The following is an 18,428-nucleotide window of genomic DNA, read 5'->3' on the forward strand; positions in this document are numbered from 1 at the left end:
CACTATCCGATACATGAACTTGGCAAGAACAGGGCTAGTATTGCAAAAACTCCTAAGAAGTGCTAGGCACAGGAGGTGCACATAAACATTCCAGAACACCCTGATACCTAGTATGGTATAAACAGACTCCCCAAAGATAATAGGGATTCATAGATTCATAGACTTAAGGTTAGAAGGGACAATTATGATAGTCTAATCTGACCTCCTGCACAATGCAGGTCATAGAATCTCACCCACCCACTCCTGGAACAAACCCCTAACCTATGTCTGAGTTATTGAAGTCCTCAAATTGTGATTTAAAGACCTCAAGGTGCAGAGAATCCTCCAGCAAGTGACCCGTGCCCCACACTCAGAGGAAGGCGAAAAACCTCCAGGGCCTCTGCCAATCTGCCCTGGAGGAAAATTCCTTCCCGACCCCAAATATGGCAATCAGCTAAACCCTGAGCATGTGGGCAAGACTCACCAGCCAGCACTCAGGAAATAATTCTCTGTAGTAACTCAGATCCCACCCATCTAACACCCCATCACAGACCATTGGGCATATTTACCTGCTAATAATCAAAGATGAATTAATTGCCAAAATTAGGCTATCCCATCATATCATCCCCTCCACAAACTTATCAAGCTTAGTCTTGAGCCAGATATGTCTTTTGCCCCCACTACTCCCCTTGGAAGGCTGTTCCAGAACTTCACTCCTCTGATGGTTAGAAACCTTTGTCTAATTTCAAGTCTAAACTTCCTACTGTCAAGTTTACATCCATTTGTTCTTGTGCCCACATTGGTACTAAGCTTAAATAATTCCTCTCCCTCCCTAATATTTATCCCTCTGATATATTTATAAAGAGCAATCATCTCTCCCCTCAACCTTCTTTTGGTTAGGCTAAACAAGCCAAGCTCTTTCAGTCTCCTTTCATAAGACAGGTTTTCCATTCCTCAGATCACCCTGGTAGCCCTTCTCTGTACCTGTTCCAGTTTGAATTCATCCTTTTTAAACATGGGAGACCAGAACTGCACACAGTATTCCAGATGAGGTCTCACCAGTGCCTTGTAGAACAGTACTAACACCTCCTTATTTTTGCAGGAAATACCTCGCCTAAAACCACATTAGCTTTTTTAATGGCCATATCACATTGGCGGCTCATAGTCATCCTGTGATCAACCAATACTCCAAGGTCCTTCTCTTCCTCTGTTACTTCCAACTGATGCATGCCCAATTTATAACTAAAATTCTTGTTATTACTCCCTAAATGCATGACCTTGCACTTTTCACTATTAAATGTCATCCTATTACTATTACTCCAGTTTACAAGGTCATCCAGATCTTCCTGTATGATATCCCGGTCCTTCTCTGTGTTAGCAATACCCCCCAGCTCCATGTCTTCCGCAAACTTTATAAGCACATTCCCGCTTTTTGTGCCAAGGTCAGTAATAAAAAGATTAAATAAGACCGGTCCCAAAACCGATCCCTGAGGAACTCCACTAGTAACCTCCTTCCAGCCTGACAGTTCACCTGTCAGTATGATCCGTTGTAGTCTTCCCTTTAACCAGTTCCTTCTTCACCTTTCAGTTTTCATATTGATCCCCATCTTTTCCAATTTAACAAATAATTCCCCATGTGGAACCGTATAAAATGCCTTACTGATATCGAGGTAAATTAGATCCACTGCATTTCCTCTGTCTAAAAAATCTGTTACCTTCTCAAAGAAGGAGATCAGGTTAGTTTGGCACGATCTACCTTTTGTAAAACCATGTTGTATTTTGTCCCAATTACCATTGACCTCAATGTCCTTACCTACTTTCTCCTTCAATTTTTTTCCCAAGACCTTGCATACTACAGATGTCAAATTAACAGGCCTATAGTTACTTGGATCACCTTTTTCCCCTTTCTTAAAAATAGGAACTATGTTAGCAATTCTCCAGTCATGAGGTACAACCCCTGAGTTTACTGATTCATTAAAAATTCTTGCTAATGAGCTTGCAATTTCATGTGCCAGTTCCTTTAATATTCTTGGATGAAGATTATCTGGGCCCTCCGATTTCGTCCCATTAAGCTGTTTGAGTTTGGCTTCTACCTCGGATGTGGTAATATCTACCTCCATAACCTCATTCCCATTTGACATCCTATCATTATCCCTAAGCTCCTCATTAGCCTCATTAAAGACTGAGGCAAAGTATTTGTTTAGATATTGGGCCATGCCTAGATTATCCTTAACCTCCATTCCATCCTCAGTGTTTAGTGGTCCCACTTCTTCTTTCTTTGTTTTCTTCTTATTTATACGGCTATAGAACCTTTTAGGGACATACCGACCCCTCCTAAAGATAAGGTCAGAATGACAGTGTGATAGAGAGAGATATTTTGATCAAACCAACAGGTACAAGGTAAAGGATGATAACTAGCCACGTCAGAGAGGCAATATGTCACTGGTTTCTATCACTGTATGAAAGAGGTGTTGTTGACAGGATACCTTTGTCTGGCCAAGGTGGGAGAGGAAGGTTCAGCCACTCACTGAGCTGAGTCCATTGTGACAGGCATACATGTGTTAGTGGCCCCACAGAGTCTGCCAGCAACTAGGACGGTGCTTTGTTGGCAATAGATCTGGCCAAGTGCCTTCACTACCGCACTGAGTCTGTGGTCTTCCTGGGCAGTTCGATTGAGGTCTGCTGGGCCAGCTACCTCACAGAGCTGGTGCAGCACACAGAGGCAACACACATGCAGCCAAGAACTGACAATGGTAAGAGGTCATGGGATCAATGGGAAAGTCTTCTTATGGATCAATAATTGCTTAGAAGACAGGAAACAAAGGGTAGAAATAAATGGTCAGTTTACAGAAAGGAGAGAGGTAAATAGCAGGGTCCCCCAGGGATCTGTACTAGGACCTGTGCTGTTCATAAATGATCTAGAAAAGAGAGTGAACAGTGAGGTGACAAAGTTTGCAGACAATACAAAATTACTCAAGATAGTTCAGTCCACAGGGGACTGCAAAGTTACAAAGGGATCTCACAAAACTGGGTGACTGGGTGAAATGATAGATGAAATTCAAAGTTCATAAGTGCAAAGTAATCAACACTGGAAAATATAATCCCAATTATACATATACAATGATGGATTCTAAATGAGCTGTTATCACTCAAGAAAAGTCTTGGAGTGGTGGATAATTTTTTGAAAATATCTGCTCAGTGTTACTCCCAAGAAAATTCTGCACCCAAACATTAAAAATTTCTGCGCATAATATTTTAAAATTCTGCATATTTTATTTGTCAGAATAACACAATATAATGTTATCATTTTCAATTATTTGCTGACAATTATTATTACCAAAATAATTGAAAATGATGTGATTATATTGTTATTGTTTTTCTGTATTATTTTGACAATTAAAATATGCAGAAAAGACGGTTACTCACCTTTGTAACTGTTGTTCTTCGAGATGTGTTGCTCATATCCATTCCAGTTAGGTGTGCGTGCGCCGTGTGCACGTTCATCGGAGATTTTTTACCCTAGCAACACTCGGTGGGCCGGCAGGGCACCCCCTGGAGTGGCGCCGCTATGGTGCCGGATATATACCCCTGCCGGCCGCTCCGCTCCTCAGTTCCTTCTTGCCAGCTACTCCGACAGTGGGGAAGGAAGGCGGGTGCGGAATGGATATGAGCAACACATCTCGAAGAACAACAGTTACAAAGGTGAGTAACCGTCTTTTCTTCTTCGAATGCTTGCTCATATCCATTCCAGTTAGGTGATTCCCAAGCCTTACCTAGGCGGTGGGGTCGGAGCGAGATGTTGCGGAATGTAAGATCGCTGAGCCAAAGGCGGCATCGTCTCTAGACTGCTCGACCACTGCATAGTGGGATGCAAGAGTATGGACGGAAGACCAGGTAGCAGCGCGAAGTATTTCCTGGATGGGAACATGGGCCAGGAAAGCGGCGGACGAGGCATGAGCCCGAATAGAGTGGGCAGTGAGTTGGCCAATCGGGAAGCGGGCCAAGTCGTAGCACGTCCGGATACAGGATGTCACCCATGATGATAGCCTCTGGGAAGAGATAGGCATGCCTTTCATACGCTCCACGACCACTATAAATAGCTGAGGCGAACGTCTGAATGGTTTGGTCCTCTGAATGTAAAAAGCAAGAGCCCGGCGGACATTCAGGGTATGTAGTTGTTGTTCCTGGCATGACGCGTGCGGCTTAGGGAAGACCGGTAGAAAAATGTCTTGATTAACGTGGAAGGCAGAGACCACCTTGGGGAGGAAAGCTGGGTGCAGTCGCAGCTGTACCTTGTCCTTGTGGAAGATCGTATACGGCGGGGTCCACCATCAAAGCATGAAGCTCCGATACTCGTCTGGCCGAGGTGATAGCGACGAGGAAGGCAGTGTTCCAGGACAGGTACAGCAGCGAACAAGTGGCTAACGGCTCAAAGGCGGGGGCCGTGAGCCTAGCTAAAACAAGGTTGAGATCCCAGGTAGGGGAAGGACGCTTAACCGGAGGGTAGAGCCACTCCAAGCCCTTAAGGAACCTGGAAACTATAGGGTGAGAGAAGATCGAACTGCCAGATTCCCCGGGATGGAACGTGGAAATCGCGGCCAGATGCACCCTTATCGAAGAGAGCGCCAGGCGCTGCTTCTTGAGGTACCATAAGTAGTCTAAGATAATGGGGACCGAAACGCCTGCGGGAGTAAGGTTACGGTGGGCGCACCAATGGGAGAAGCGCTTCCACTTGGCGAGATATGTCGCCTGCGTGGAAGGCTTTCTGTTTCCCAGAAGGACCTGTTGCACCGGGGTGGAACAGCGCAATTCGGATTGGTTTAGCCAGACAGCAGCCATGTTGTCAGGTGGAGGGACTGCAGGTCTGGGTGGTGAAGTCTGCCGAAGTCCTGCATTGTCAGATCCGGGTAGTGTGGCAGAAGTATCGGGTTCGCCAGAGATAGGTCGAGCAGCATGGTGTACCAGTGCTGCCTTGGCCATGCTGGAGTGATCAGGATTAGCCTGTCCCTGTCCCTGCGGAGCTTGAGCAGGACTCTGTGAACAAGGGGAAAGGGCAGAAAGGCATAAAGTAGACGACCTTCCCAGGGAATTAGGAAGGCGTCCGAGAGGGAGCCTGGGGAGCGACCCTGCAGGGAGCAGAACATCTGGCATTTCCTGTTCTCCCTGGAGGCAAAAAGGTCTATCTGGGGAAAGCCCCACTTCCGGAATACTGAAAGGAGAACGTCCGGACGGATGGACCATTCGTGGGACAGGAAGGACCTGCTCAGGTGATCCGCGAGAGAGTTCCGGACTCCCGGGAGAAAGGAGGCTACCAGTTCTATCGAGTGGGCTATACAGAAGTCCCACAGTCGCATCGCCTCTAGACAAAGGGGGGAAGACCATGTCCCTCCTTGCTTGTTTATGTAATACATGGCCGTTGTGTTGTCTGTGAAAACTGCAACACAACGGCCCTGTAGGTGTTGCTGGAAGGTCTGGCATGCCCCTGCCGGCCCTTCCGCTCCAGTCAGACCGCTCTCAGTTCTGGCCCTCAAAGGATAGGTCCTGTATGGTATACTGGAGTTCAGGTGGCAGGCCTGATGCCTGCAGCCACGATATATGCCGCATGGCAATCCCAGAGGCAACGGTTCTAGCTGCCGAATTGGCGGCATCCAGCGAGGCCTGGAGGGAGGTCCGCGCAACTTTCTTCCCTTCCTCCAGGAGAGCTGTGAATTCCTGACGGGAGTCCTGCGGGACGAGCTCTACAAACTTCCCTACTGCCTCCCAGGTGTTATAGCTGTACCGACTCAGGAGAGCTTGCTGGTTCACCACCCTGAGTTGGAGGCCTCCCGCGGAATAGATCTTCCTACCCAGCAAATCCATGCACCTGGCCTCCCTTGATTTAGGCGCAGGGGCTTGCTGGCCATGGCACTCCCATTCATTGACGGACTGTACCACCAATGAACGAGGAGGAGGGTGTACATACAGGTACTCGTATCCTTTGGATGGTACCATATATTTGCGTTCAACCCCTTTGGCTGTGGGTGGTACGGATGCCGGGGATTGCCACATGGTATCTGCTCGAGCCTGTATTGAGAGGATGAAGGGGAGGGCCACCCTGGTTGGAGCCTCCACTGACAATATGCTGACAAAGGGATCGTCCACCTCAGGAACTTCCTCAACGGGTAAGTTGATGTTGAGGGCGACGTGACGTAAAAGGTCCTGGTGCGACCTGAGGTCGATTGAGGGCGGTCCAGATGTAGCCGTCCCCGCCACCGCTTCATCCGGGAAGAAGAGGATGAAACCCCGGGGACCAGCGGGTCTTGGAGCGACTCCTGGTCTTGGGGGATGTCCTGTGGATCTTGTGGGTCTGGTACATGGGTTGTAGATTCCTCCGTACCCGCCGGGGGAGGTCTGCTCACAGTGGATTCTGGTGCCCGATGTTCAGAAGGGGCGGAGCGCGGTGGTATATGCGGATCACCTTGGTTCTGGTGGTAGGCCCAAGGTGTCCAAAAAGGCCACTGATGAGGACCCTGGTGGTTATCCGAATCCCCATATGATGCAGATTCTGCATGAGAGGAGATCGATGGATGGCGGGACGGCCACAGTGGGGCAGAGACCGTTTGATGTGGGTCTCTGCATCCACTCGAACCGTCTCTACGCGGTGCCGGAGAACGGTACTGAGAGTTGTGACGGTGCCGGGAGTGGGACCGGGACCTGCGACTAGCATGGTGCCAGGAGGTCGACTGGTGCCTGGAATTGCCATGCCGAGATTGGCTGCGAGAAGCACGGTGCCGCAAGTGGTGTCGAGATCTGGAGCGGTGCCGGTAGTATCTGGACGGCGACCGGGACCTCAAGTGGTACCGCGAGTACGACCGGTACCTCGGTGGGGAACGGTACTGGGACTGCGAGCAGCTGCGGGACTGGGATCGATGGCGGGACTGGGAGCGCCGGCGGGACCTGGACCAGGACCGGCGAAGCTCCGTGGTACCGCGCGAAGAAGGTCTCACGAGGGCCGGCTTGCCTATAGACTGAGGGACCCGCACCGGCGGTGCCGGGGTCGAGGCAGCTCAGGCTCCATCAGGGCGATCAAGTCTTGTGCCGCGGAGAACGTCTCCAAAGTGGATGGCATGGTAAGCTCAACCACAGCGCATGCCGGGGAGCTGGTAATCACTGGACTCGACGGCTCTTGCGAGGCCGGAATCAACGGTGCGGAGGACGTCGGTGCCGCGGCAGTTGATGGTGCCAGGCGGTCCGACTTGGCTAAGCGCTCGGGCTGCGGTGTGGATATAGCTGCCGCAGGAGGCTTGTGCTTCTTGCTCCGTGGTGAGAGCGAACGGTGCCGGGTGGGAGCTTGGGCTGATGATGGCTGGTGTCGAGGAGCCTTCACTGTTGGCGTGCGCTCTGGTGCCGAGGAGGTACTTGTTCTTGGTGCCGCTGATGGTGCCGAGGACTGGGGAGTCAACGCTGCCTCCATCAGTAGTTGCTTTAGGCAAATGTCCCGCTCTTTTTTAGTCCGGGGCTTGAACGCCTTACAGATGCGGCACTTGTCTGTAAGATGAGACTTACCCAAGCACCTAAGACAGGAGTCGTGCGGGTTTCCTGTGGGCATCGGCCTATGGCAGGCTGAGCACGGTTTGAAGCCCGGTGAGCCGGGCATGAGCCCCGGTACCGGGGAAGGGGCTAATCCCCGATCCCTCTAAACTATCTACAATAACTACTACAGAACTAATAACTAACACGAACTGTACTTGAAGAAATCGAACTATATACACAATTAGAAGAGAAACGAGAGAATCGCTAGGGAGGTGGAGGTCAGGCAAGCTGCACTCCACTGTTCTAATGACCGACATGGGTGGTAAGAAGGAACTGAGGAGTGGAAGGGCCGGCAGGGGTATATATCCGGCACCATAGCAGCGCCACTCCAGGGGGCGCCCTGCCGGCCCACCGAGTGTTGCTAGGGTAAAAAATCCCTGACGAATGTGCACGCGGCGCGCGCATACCTAACTGGAATGGATATGAGCAAGCACTCGAAGAAGAACTTTGCAGAATTTTAAATGTTTTATTTTTCTGGCACAGAATTCTCTCAAGAGTACCAGGGTTCTGCGAGGTGCAATCTGGGTGCAGGCAGTGTGGTAGGAGGTCTGGGTGCAGGGGGGAATCTGGATGCACAGGGGTTAGTACGTGGTTCTGGGTGCAGGGAGAATGGAACTGTACAGGGGAGTCCAGGTGAAGGTGGTTAGGGCTTGGGGAGGATATGGGGGGAGTGGGGCTTGTTAGGTTGAGGGGGGGTCAGGGTGCAGCTGGCTGAGCCTCACCCCCGCACCTGGAACCCCCCGCCCACACCCAGACTCCCACTGAAGTGCAGAGCTTCCTGCAGCCAGGCGAAGTTTCTGGGGCTTGATCTGACCCAGCTGCGGCTGCTATGTGCAGGGAAAGGGGAGGGGGAACTCTGTCTCTCCTCTGCTCAGCTGGGACTAATGTCCCTGGGTGGCTGGTGCATCCCCAGACCCCCCTCTCCTCCCAGTGATTTACCTCTCCCCCTGGCTGCATGCCTCGAACAGACCTTCCGGGAGGGGTGAGTGAGCACTGTGCAACTTCTCTTTGCTTCCCCATAGAAACCATTTTCTGCAAGAAAACAAAAAACTGCGGGGGGGCAGGGGGCAATTTTTTGCTGTGCCACAGTGGCGCAGAATTTCCCTAGGAGTATCAAGGTGCAGCAGTAGGCAAAAAAGATAATAGAATGTTAGGAATGATTGGGAAAGGGAAGGATAATAAGACAGAAAATATCATGCCACTATATAAATCCGTTACATGCACCTTGAATGCACCTGCATGCCGTTCTGGTCACTCCACCTCACAAAAGATATATTGGAATTGGGAAAGGTACAGAGAAGGGCAAAAAACATGATTAGGGGTATGGAACGGCTTCCATCTCGAGAGAGAGATTAGGACTGTTCAGTTTAGGAAAGAGATGATTAGGGGGATATGATAGAGGTGTATAAACTCATGAGTGGTGTGGAGGTGAATAAGTGTTATTTATCCCTTCACATAGCATCTGAAAAAGGAGTCACCTGATTAAATTAACAGGCAGCAGGCTTAAAACAAACATAAGGAAATATTTCTTCACACAATGCATGGTCAACCTGTGGAACTTGTTGCCAGGGGATGTTGAGAAGGTCACAACTATAACAGGGTTCAAAAAAGAATGAGATAAGTTCATGGAGGATAGATCTATGAATGGCTGTTGGTCAGGTGGACATGCTCGGGGTGTCCCTAAACCTCTGATTGCCAGAAACTGGGACTGGACACCACTCAATCATTGCCCTCTTCTGTTCACTTCGTTTTGAAGCACCTGGCACTGGCCACTCTTGGAAGACAGGATACTGGGCTACACCCAGTATGGTCTGACCCAGTATGGTCATTCTTATGTTGTTATGTGATTAGCTAATTAGCTGATGATTCAGCTCATCAGTTGGAAACAGTTAAAAGAGAGGTAGGAAGAGTCACTGGAAGAAAGGGCCAGAGAAGCCCAGGATCTCAGAGAGATAGACTCATAGACTTTAAGGTCAGAAGGGACCATTATGATCATCTAGTCTGACCGTCTGCACTATACAGGCCACAGAATCTCACCCACCCATGCCTGTAACAAACCTCTAACCTATGCCTGAGTTATTGAGGTATCAGAGGGGTAGCCATGTTAGTCTGGATCTGTAAAAGCAGCAAAGAATCCTGTGGCACCTTATAGACTAACAGACGTTTTGGAGCATGAGCTTTCGTGGGTGAATACCCACTTCATCAGATGCATTCACCCAGGAAAGCTCATGCTCCAAAACGTCTGTTAGTCTATAAGATGCCACAGGATTTTGAGTTATTGAAGTCTTCGAATCATGGTTTAAAGACCTCAAGGTGCAGAGAATTCTCCAGCAAGTGATCCATGCCCCACGCTGGAGAGGAAGGCAAAAACATTGCAGGGCCTCTGCCAATCTGCCCTGGAGGAAAATTCCTTCCCGACCCCACATATGGCTATCAGTTAATCCCTGAGCAAGTGGGCAAGACTCACCAGCCAGCACCCAGGAAAGAATTCTCTGTAGTAACTCAGATCCCACCCCATCTAACATCCCATCATGAGCAGTGGAGTGTGGAGATGAGTTCTCCCCTCTCCATCTGGGGAAAGTTTAAAAGCCTCACAGGGGAGAAGCACTTGTTATAGCATATTGTCAATAAAGTACCTGGTGTTGCACTTGCTAGGGGAGTGTGTGAGGACGGCTTGCACTAAAGAATGCTGGGGGAGGGAATCCTGCCCTTCTGAAGGGGCAAGCTACTCTACGGCCTGCTGTAGCTGGCACGTACCTTGCCTGGCCATTCTATGAATGAGGAATAGGATGGCACTGCTGTTCTCCTTCTGGCAGCAGATCTGGCTGTGAAGCTGAGAGCAATGCTGCATAATAGTCTGACTTGCACTCCAGGCAGACCTCAGCCACGGGTGTCTAATTGCAGCGTAGCCGTGCCCAGAGAGAGGTGTTTCTGAGACATGCTGTAGAAGCAGCTTTGGACCTGGTCCAAGGTGTCAGAAGCCCTTTGGCCTGTGACCCACACCTGTAAGTTCCTAGCAGAATCTGGTTCAGTCAGACAACCACTGAGTAGAGACCAACTCTCTCCCCGCAGCTCTCTCTACATGGCACAAATGCCTTAGGTGAGCTGTAAATAGGTTTAGTCCTAACTAGATAACAGCTGTGAGCTTTTCTAACCAATAGACGGCACAATGTAGCTTGCCCTAGAAATGTGCTTGCGTTGGGGAAAATACAGATGGTGAAAGTCAGAATGGCAAAGTGTGGGGGAAGGACACCCATCGCCACCGACTAGCACGTAGGGAGCCTCATCATCACAGTTGGCATCTCCTTAACTCTCCAGGCTGATACCATCGCCACCCAGGGGGCAGAGCCAGATCTGCACAATCAGGGGTCTCAAGTCAGCCTTTGGCGGGTGCAGCACTTGTGCAAATCTGGCTACTTAGCCAGGTGCCTACATAGGGACGTAGCAACCTAGCTTTGGGCCCCCATTTTGGAAACTCTTGGCTACAGTCTTTAGAGACAGACAATACAACGAGCACTCTCCCCATGGCGCAAACAGAACCTCCCTCAGCTTCCTGAGGGTTAGATTTAAACCAAGAGGGGTCGGGGGGACCCACAAGCAGCTGGGAAAACAAGCAACAGCCATTTCAAATGCTTCTTTATGATCAGGAGTGCGAACCTAGAAGGCCCTGCACCACAGGCTGGCAGGTGGGCATTGGAGAGAGTTGCTCCAGAATAATCCAAGTGCTCGAGTGCTAACAAACGGTCCAAGACGAAAGGGGCTGCAGGAACTAATGGCAAATGGCTGTACGTGTGCAGGAGTACTGAGTGCATGGAGCGGAGTGAACGCGATTACTTTGGATGCAGTCAATGCATGTGCCATGAGACTGGAACATGCCTGTCTCCAGATGCAGTCACTGGTATCTCAGGGCTGCGGTGTGGTCCTTGCTAGGCCACTGTATGCACTAGCAAAGGCCCCAAGACTTACAGAGAGATGAGTCCCAGGAACAGCTGCTACATAACCTCTTTAAATCCATTCAAACATCCAGGCCAGACGCTCGCCACTCCTTTCCTTCAGAACCCCGCTGATCACTCCCTGGAGCTGGGGGATCCACCTGGTGACTGTGAGGTCAGCTGGTGATGTCACAAAACCAAGGCCCTGGGCAATCTAGCCAGAGGCTGTCCAGAGCTCCAGCCAGGACCTGCTCCCTGCATCCGTCTCAAGAGGGAATGGAGAACTTCTCCCTGCTGACCATCTCTGGGCCTCGTCTGCCCAGCTGTGCCATGAAGAGCGAACGTGAGCTGCCATCCCCCAGGAACACACCCAGCCTGCCAGGTAATGCGGCCACAGTGAGAGCCCACAGCCAGTGCTCACATGGCATGGACAGAACGATGTTGCATTTTTCCAGCACCCTCACCACTGGCCCCAGATCACTTTATAAGCAGCATCCCAGGACAGCCCATGAGGTGGAGGAGCGATATGATCCCTGCTGTACAGGTGGGGAAACTGAAGCACACAGATGCTGATGTTTTCCTGAGTGTGCTTCTGATTTTGGGTACTCATTGTTAGAGCCCTGGGGCCTGATTTGCAGTGGATCTTAGCACTCACAGCTCCCACTGAGATCATGCGAGCTGTGAGCTCTCAGCACTTCTGGAATCAGGGGTCAGCTGTCTCAAACTGGGCATTCAAGTTTCAAGAGGCCTCTCTTGAAAATCATGGCCTAAGTGAGTTGGGCAAGGTCCCACAGTAAGTCAGTAGCAGAGGCCAGGAGTTGAGCCAGCTCTGATCCCTGCCTTGGGCCACACATGCCACCTTTCCTAGGCAAAACACAGCCAACCAGGCCAGGCCCAGGAAACCAGTGAGCTACTTCCCGCAGGGCTTGGCATTGGCAGGTGACCTTGGACAAGGCACTGCCCTGCTCTGGGTCTCGTTTCCCCAGCTGTAAAACAGGGCAAGGGAAAATGCACGGGACTGTCGTTCATGTGCCCAGAGGCCTCGTACAGGATCTCAGGCAGGGGCAGTCGCTGTTCAGCCACAGAATCTCCCCCGCTTGTACACTTTTTTGACCCACCGCAGGCTTGTGCCTGAGCCAGTCCTCGATGCCCATCATGCGGCACCACTGCTTGGGATCAGCGCTGCCTTCTGAGCCTCCCAGCGTTGGGTTAATGGCCTGGACCTGCAGCTGGACAGCTCTGCCCCTGCCCTGCCCACGGTCATGAAGGGAGAGGAAAGGTCTGACCATTTCACGGGGGGCCTCCACCATATGGCACCCCCTGCTCCCCAGCCTGGGGCCACAAACATTGAGCTCCAGCCAAGCCCAGCCATCTCTTCCATTACACTACAGAGGCTCCCTACAGTGCTCACTGAAGCAGAGCTGAGCAGGGGATGACTCGGGGCACAAAGACAGTGTGGCAGGAGCAGAGGCACAAGATGTGCATTTCCCTTGGGGACAGGAAGGGGCAGTTTGTATCACACTGACCCAGCTTCCCCTCCAGGATGGCACCAGTGTGGCTCTTCAAACACTCCGGGAAGGGAACTGACTGCTGGAGACAAGCCCAGACCAGTCGTCGGCACCACAGGGTCCCTCTCTGCTGCCACGCCCCATGCTACCCCTTTGTTTGGGGCCTCTCTGCCCCCCTGACACACACACTTGGTGTCCCTTTGGTTCACTGGCTTTTCTCTGTGTATTTGTAACACAGGAATTTCCAAAATATCTACCCGAGGTGCCCAGCCCTGGACAAGTAATGCCCCTTGTGCCCATCCAGAGCCCCCTGGCATAGCACAGCACGTGGTGGGGGCCTTTTGAGCACGTACAAACGTGGACAGCCACTGTCTGTGTATCTATCTGTGCTCTCTGAGCGCCTGTGCCTGTGCCAGTGCCTTCTGGACACTGAGAGTGTGGGGGTGTTGGAGGAACCGGCAGATGATGCCCATCCTGGGACGCACAGAGCAAACCCCCAGAGATGCTTTCAGTTCCCAGGTATAAGGCTACAATTTAGTCACGGGTATTTTTAGTAAACGTCCTGGACAGGTCAGGGCAGTAAACAAAAATTCACGGCCATGACCTGTCCGTGACCTCTATTATAAATACCCATGACTAAATCCTAGCAGGGGGCCCTGGGTGCTGTTGCTCTGGGGGATCCTGGGACCAGCTGCACCAGCTGCTGCTTGGGCGGTCCGTGTGGCCAGCCACACCGGCCACTGCTCAGGCGGACCCGAGGGCCAACTGCTGCTCAGGCCCACGGAGGTCGTGGAAAGTCACAGAATCCTCCATGACAGACTCGCAGCCTTACCCATGTGTGACAGACATGGCTGTGAGCCCCGTCCACACTGTCTGGCCCAGCAGGAACCCTGTGATCAGGGGCGGGGCTGGTGGGTCAGGAGCATCCTGGGATGAACACCAACCCAAGTGGTGCCCGAGGGGGAGGGAAGCTGCGAAGGGGACGGGGAGGGCAAGGTGAGCCTAGACCATGGCCTCCCTCCCCACAGCATGCCCTCCGCCGGGCCAGGGGTTCATTCCAGCCTCTTCTCTTGGCAGCTTGTGTCCCCAGCGATGGCCAGAACAGCGAGCCCCTAGGGCGCAACTGCACCATCTACCGGCCCTGGTTCTCCCCCTACAGCTACTTTGTGTGCATGGACAAGGTCAGCCAGCGGGAGGCCTGCAGCTTCCCGGACACGCTGGTGGCCACTGCCAGGGACACCAGCCAGCCTGATGAGCTCCTGGAGAGCATCTGCTCCTCCTCCTGCTCCCTGGAGAAGGCTCGCCCCACTGAGGGCACGAGGAGAGCCAGCCCCAGCGTGGAGGCCAGGGACTGCATCACGTCCCGGGACATCCTCATGGCCTCCAAGTGGCAGCCAGCGCCACAGAATGGCTACAAGTGTGTGGCCTGCTGCCGCGTGTTCCCCACCATGCACTCACTCAAGACACATGTCAAGTGTGGTTTCAAGGAGGGCTTTAGCTGCCAGGTGTATTACCACAGGCTCAAAGTACTATGGGAAAAGGAGCGCACAGCCCGGCCCAGCAACCGACCGGCCTTCGGCAGCTGCAAAACACCCAAGTGACCCAGCCCCTGGCAGAAGCGCAGCCCCCAGCATATGCCGCCTGCGGGCAGTGCAGTGCTCTACGCTCCCTACGGCAGAATTCAAATAAAGCAGATTATTAGGAGCAGGCAGCGTTTCTCTGCGGAGCACCCTGTGGCAGGGGCCCCTGTGGGCTAGATGCAGGGATACAGCAGCCCCGGCCTGCCTCCTAGGACGTGACTGGGCGAACCCTCGCCTTTCCCTGCTGGATCACAGACTCCCCGCCCCAGCAGTGTGACCCCTAAGGAGTGAGCCCCTAGTCAGCCTGCCGTGGGCTCCTTGCCTCCCGATCTTCCACGGCCCCACAGCCCCCCATTCACCCTCCCAGCAGAACCCCACTCTAGCACAGTGACTCCTGCACACCCTGACCCTGATCCAGCACCCGAGGCCACATTCCAAGGGATCTGTCTGCACCTAGTTTTGTTATGGTGAAAAGTCCTGTTCCCTTGTCACTCTGCACTGATTAGAGCCCAGGCATAGATCCCCACATATCCCCCAGCCAACAACTCTTCAGGAGCGGGTCCGAGAAGCCATTTCTCAACAGCTCAGGTGCCTGCTTGTTGGGGCTGCTCGTTCCAGACCCCCTGGGAGAGAGACCACTCTCACCAGCCTTTGCTATCGCCCAGCAGCCTGGGCAGGAAGTGCCAACAGGTAAGCCGCTGTATGCTGCTGACTGATCCCATGGGATCTGTTTGAAGGAGGCATGTTTCCCCAGAACTAATCCAGTGTGGGAGGGGCATTTCTGAAAACCAGGCAGTGACTCCAAAGGACCCTTACATAGAACGTGAGGGAATGGATGTCTTTAGCCAAAGTCTGGGCAGCTTCCCAAACACGAGAGTAAAGAGCCTTCCCCCAGAGGGCAGGCAACACCAGGCTAATTGAAAGGAAGGGTCAAGACGTTATTCAAGCCACGCCGGGATCCGTCGGCGGGTGGGAAGGGAGGGATGGTTTAGTTTGGAGAGCAGAGGGGTGAGATCCTGCTGGGGTTCCAGGCAGCAGCCTCTCCATGCACCGTCCCAGCTGCCTCCCAGTCTCAGACTGGCCTGGCTTTCCGGGGACAACTGCAGAGCCCTGGGAAGGATGTGGGTCTGAAATGCACGGGAAGCCCAAGGGAGGCTGCTGCTTTCATTCCTCACTCCTGCAATCTGGATTCCCAGTAACTGATGACTGGGATGGCTCCAAAGCCCACTCCGTCTGAGCTGTCTAGGCCAGCGGAGAGCAGGGAAAAGATGGCCTGGCGCCTTTCCACAGTGCACTCGCACTTTGGATTTGGAAACAAAAAAAACATTGTTTTATAAGAAGTCATCCTTTTCCGCGTCATTTTACAGGCCAAGAGAGAGGTTGTTCTCCAGGACCAGGGTTGGGGATCCAGGAATCCGGCTCAGGGATGGGCAGGATGGTACTGGAGGGCTGGCTGTGAGACACACAGACAAGCAGCAGCAGTATATTCCTATTCGCCAGGTATGGCGCTTTGGTAACAAAGGCAGGGCATGAAGCGAAGGCAATGGGAGGTCCCAGCTGGATCTCCCATTCGCTGAGGTCAGCTCCTCAGCCATCACGGTTTGCAGTCACCCATGTGATAGCAGTAACGGGTCAGATGGGGCCTGTTCTCTATTGTTCTAGACACCAACCAGCTGCTGCATAAGACAGAATGGTTGTGGCCCTGGCTGAACAGTGATAATGAGCAGCTTGGCAGGCCCCAGCACTGACTGGGGAGCTCTGCTGGGGTGATGGCCAACATCTTGGCCAGCCCCGCCCCAGAGACTAAATGGTACAGAGCTACAGACCCCAAGGCCAGAAGGGACCGTCGTGATCTTCTGGTCCGACTTCCTGTAGGGCACAGGCCAGAGACTGGCCCACAATAATTCCTAGAGAAGATCTGTTAGAAAAATACCCAGTCTTGATTTAAAAATGGTCCGGGATGGAGAATCCCAGTAAGTTGTTCCAGTGGTTAATGACTCTCACTGTTCAAAATTTACACCTGATTCCCAGTCTGAATTTATCTAGTTTCAGCTTCCAGCCATTTGGTCATGTTGGATGTTCCTCTGCCAGACTGAAGAGCCCATTAACAAACATTTGTACCCCATGTTGATACTTATAGACAGTGAAAAAGTCACCCCTTATGCTAAATAGATTGAGCTCCTTCAGTTTATCACTATAAAGCAGGTTTTCTAATCCTTCAGTCAGTCTTGTGGCTCTTCTCTGAACCCTTTTCAACTTATCAACTTCCTTCATGAACTGTGGACACCAGACCTGGACACAGTATTTCAGCAGAGGTCGCAGCAGCGCCAGATAGAGCGGTACAATAATCTCTCTACTCATACTCAAGATTCCCATTTCTGCATCCCAGGATCACCATAGTCATTTTGGCCATAGCATTGCACTGGGAGCTCATGTGCAGCTGATTATCCACCCTGACTCCCAAGTCTTTTTCAAAGTCCCTACTTCCCAGGATAGAGTCCCTCAGCCTGTAAGTATGGCCTACATGCTTTGATCCCGGATGTACACATTTAGCTACATTAAAATGCATATTGTTTGCTTGCACCCAGGTTACAAAGTGATCCATATTACTCCGTACCAGTGATCTGTCCTCTTCACTATTTACCATCCCACCCCTCCCAATTTTTGTTCCATCTGCAAACTTTATCAGTGATCAGGGCCGGCTCTAGCCATTTCGCCGCCCCAAGCATGGTGGCATGCCGCGGGGGGCGCTCTGCCGCTCGCCAGTCCCGTGGCTCCAGTGGATCTCCCGCAGGAGTCCCTGCAGAGGGTCCGCTGGTCCTGCGGCTCCGGTGGACCTCCCGCAGGCGTGTCTGCAGATGCTCCACCGGAGCCGCGGGACCAGCGGACTCTCCGCAAGGATGCCTGTGGGAGGTCCACCGGAGCCGCCTGCCGCCCTCCCGGCAACCGGCAGAGCGCCGCCCCGTGGCATGCCGCTCCAAGCACGTGCTTGGCGCGCTGGGGCCTGGAGCCAGCCCTGTCAGTGATGACTTTATGTTTGCTTTGAGGCCACTAATGAAAATGTTGAACAGTGTAGGGCCAAGAACTGATTCCTGCAGGATACCACTAGAAACACCCCGATCAGTGATGATTCCGTTTGTTACATTTTGAGACCCATCAGTTAGCCAGTGTTTAATCCACTTAAAGTGTGACATGTTCATTTTATATCTTTGTAGTTTTTTAACCACAATTTTGTGCAATTTGTTCCAAGACACATCACAGGAGTCTAAATCTCTTACATCAACATTATTACCTTCATCAATCAGACCTGTCATCTCATCCAACAATGATAAAGCTAGTTTGACATCATCTATTTTCCATAAACCCATGTTGACTGGCATTAATTAAATGACCCTCTGTTATTAATTGAGTCCCATATCAATAATTCCATTATCTTACCCAAGGTCTGTGTCAGACTGACAGACTTATAATGATCTGGGTCACTCCATTTACCCTTTTTAAATATGGCACAACATTAGACTTTCTTAAGTAGCTGCAGCTCCCTAGCTGGGGCTCTGGCAGGCTCCTAGCCTCTGTGATGGGGATGTGTGGGTCACTGCACTGAAGGATGAGAGCACCAGCCTGCACAAGGGTCAGCATGGAGCCCTGTGTGCCGTCTTAATATAATATATATATGGAAATATATATCTCACAGAGCTGGAAGGGACCCTGAAACAGGGCTGGCTCCAGGGTTTTTGCCGCCCCAAGGGGCAAAAAAAAAAAGAAGAAAAAAAAAAGAAGCTGTGATTGCAACTAATGTCTGCTCCACTGCCTTCTTTGGTGGCAGGTCCTTCCCTATGAAAGGGACTTGCTGCTGA

The 18,428-nt window shown here is 51.9% G+C and overlaps 2 protein-coding genes across 5 annotated transcripts in view; one reads left to right on the forward strand and one right to left on the reverse strand.

Annotated features, from left to right (window-relative positions):
* NOS1AP (nitric oxide synthase 1 adaptor protein) overlaps positions 1 to 18,428 on the reverse strand; it is a 167,208-nt gene that overhangs the window by 10,178 nt on the left and 138,602 nt on the right. The gene's annotated exons all lie outside the window — the stretch shown is intronic.
* On the forward strand, positions 11,760 to 14,592 carry SPATA46 (spermatogenesis associated 46). Its single transcript, XM_030572388.1, has 2 exons — positions 11,760 to 11,865; positions 14,069 to 14,592. The coding sequence occupies exons 1-2, from the start codon at positions 11,760 to 11,762 to the stop codon at positions 14,590 to 14,592; spliced, it is 630 nt and encodes a 209-aa protein (XP_030428248.1).

The sequence above is a fragment of the Gopherus evgoodei genome, chromosome 8, assembly GCF_007399415.2.
Source record: "Gopherus evgoodei ecotype Sinaloan lineage chromosome 8, rGopEvg1_v1.p, whole genome shotgun sequence".
In the NCBI taxonomy this organism is placed as follows: Eukaryota; Metazoa; Chordata; order Testudines; family Testudinidae; genus Gopherus; species Gopherus evgoodei.

Bases quoted from the DNA above. Each gene is read 5' to 3' on its own strand.
- SPATA46 (XM_030572388.1), top strand. From the start codon at position 11,760: ATGGAGAACTTCTCCCTGCTGACCATCTCTGGGCCTCGTCTGCCCAGC. The intron at 11,866-14,068 runs GTAATGCGGCCA...TTCTCTTGGCAG, and splicing joins GAACACACCCAGCCTGCCAG to CTTGTGTCCCCAGCGATGGC.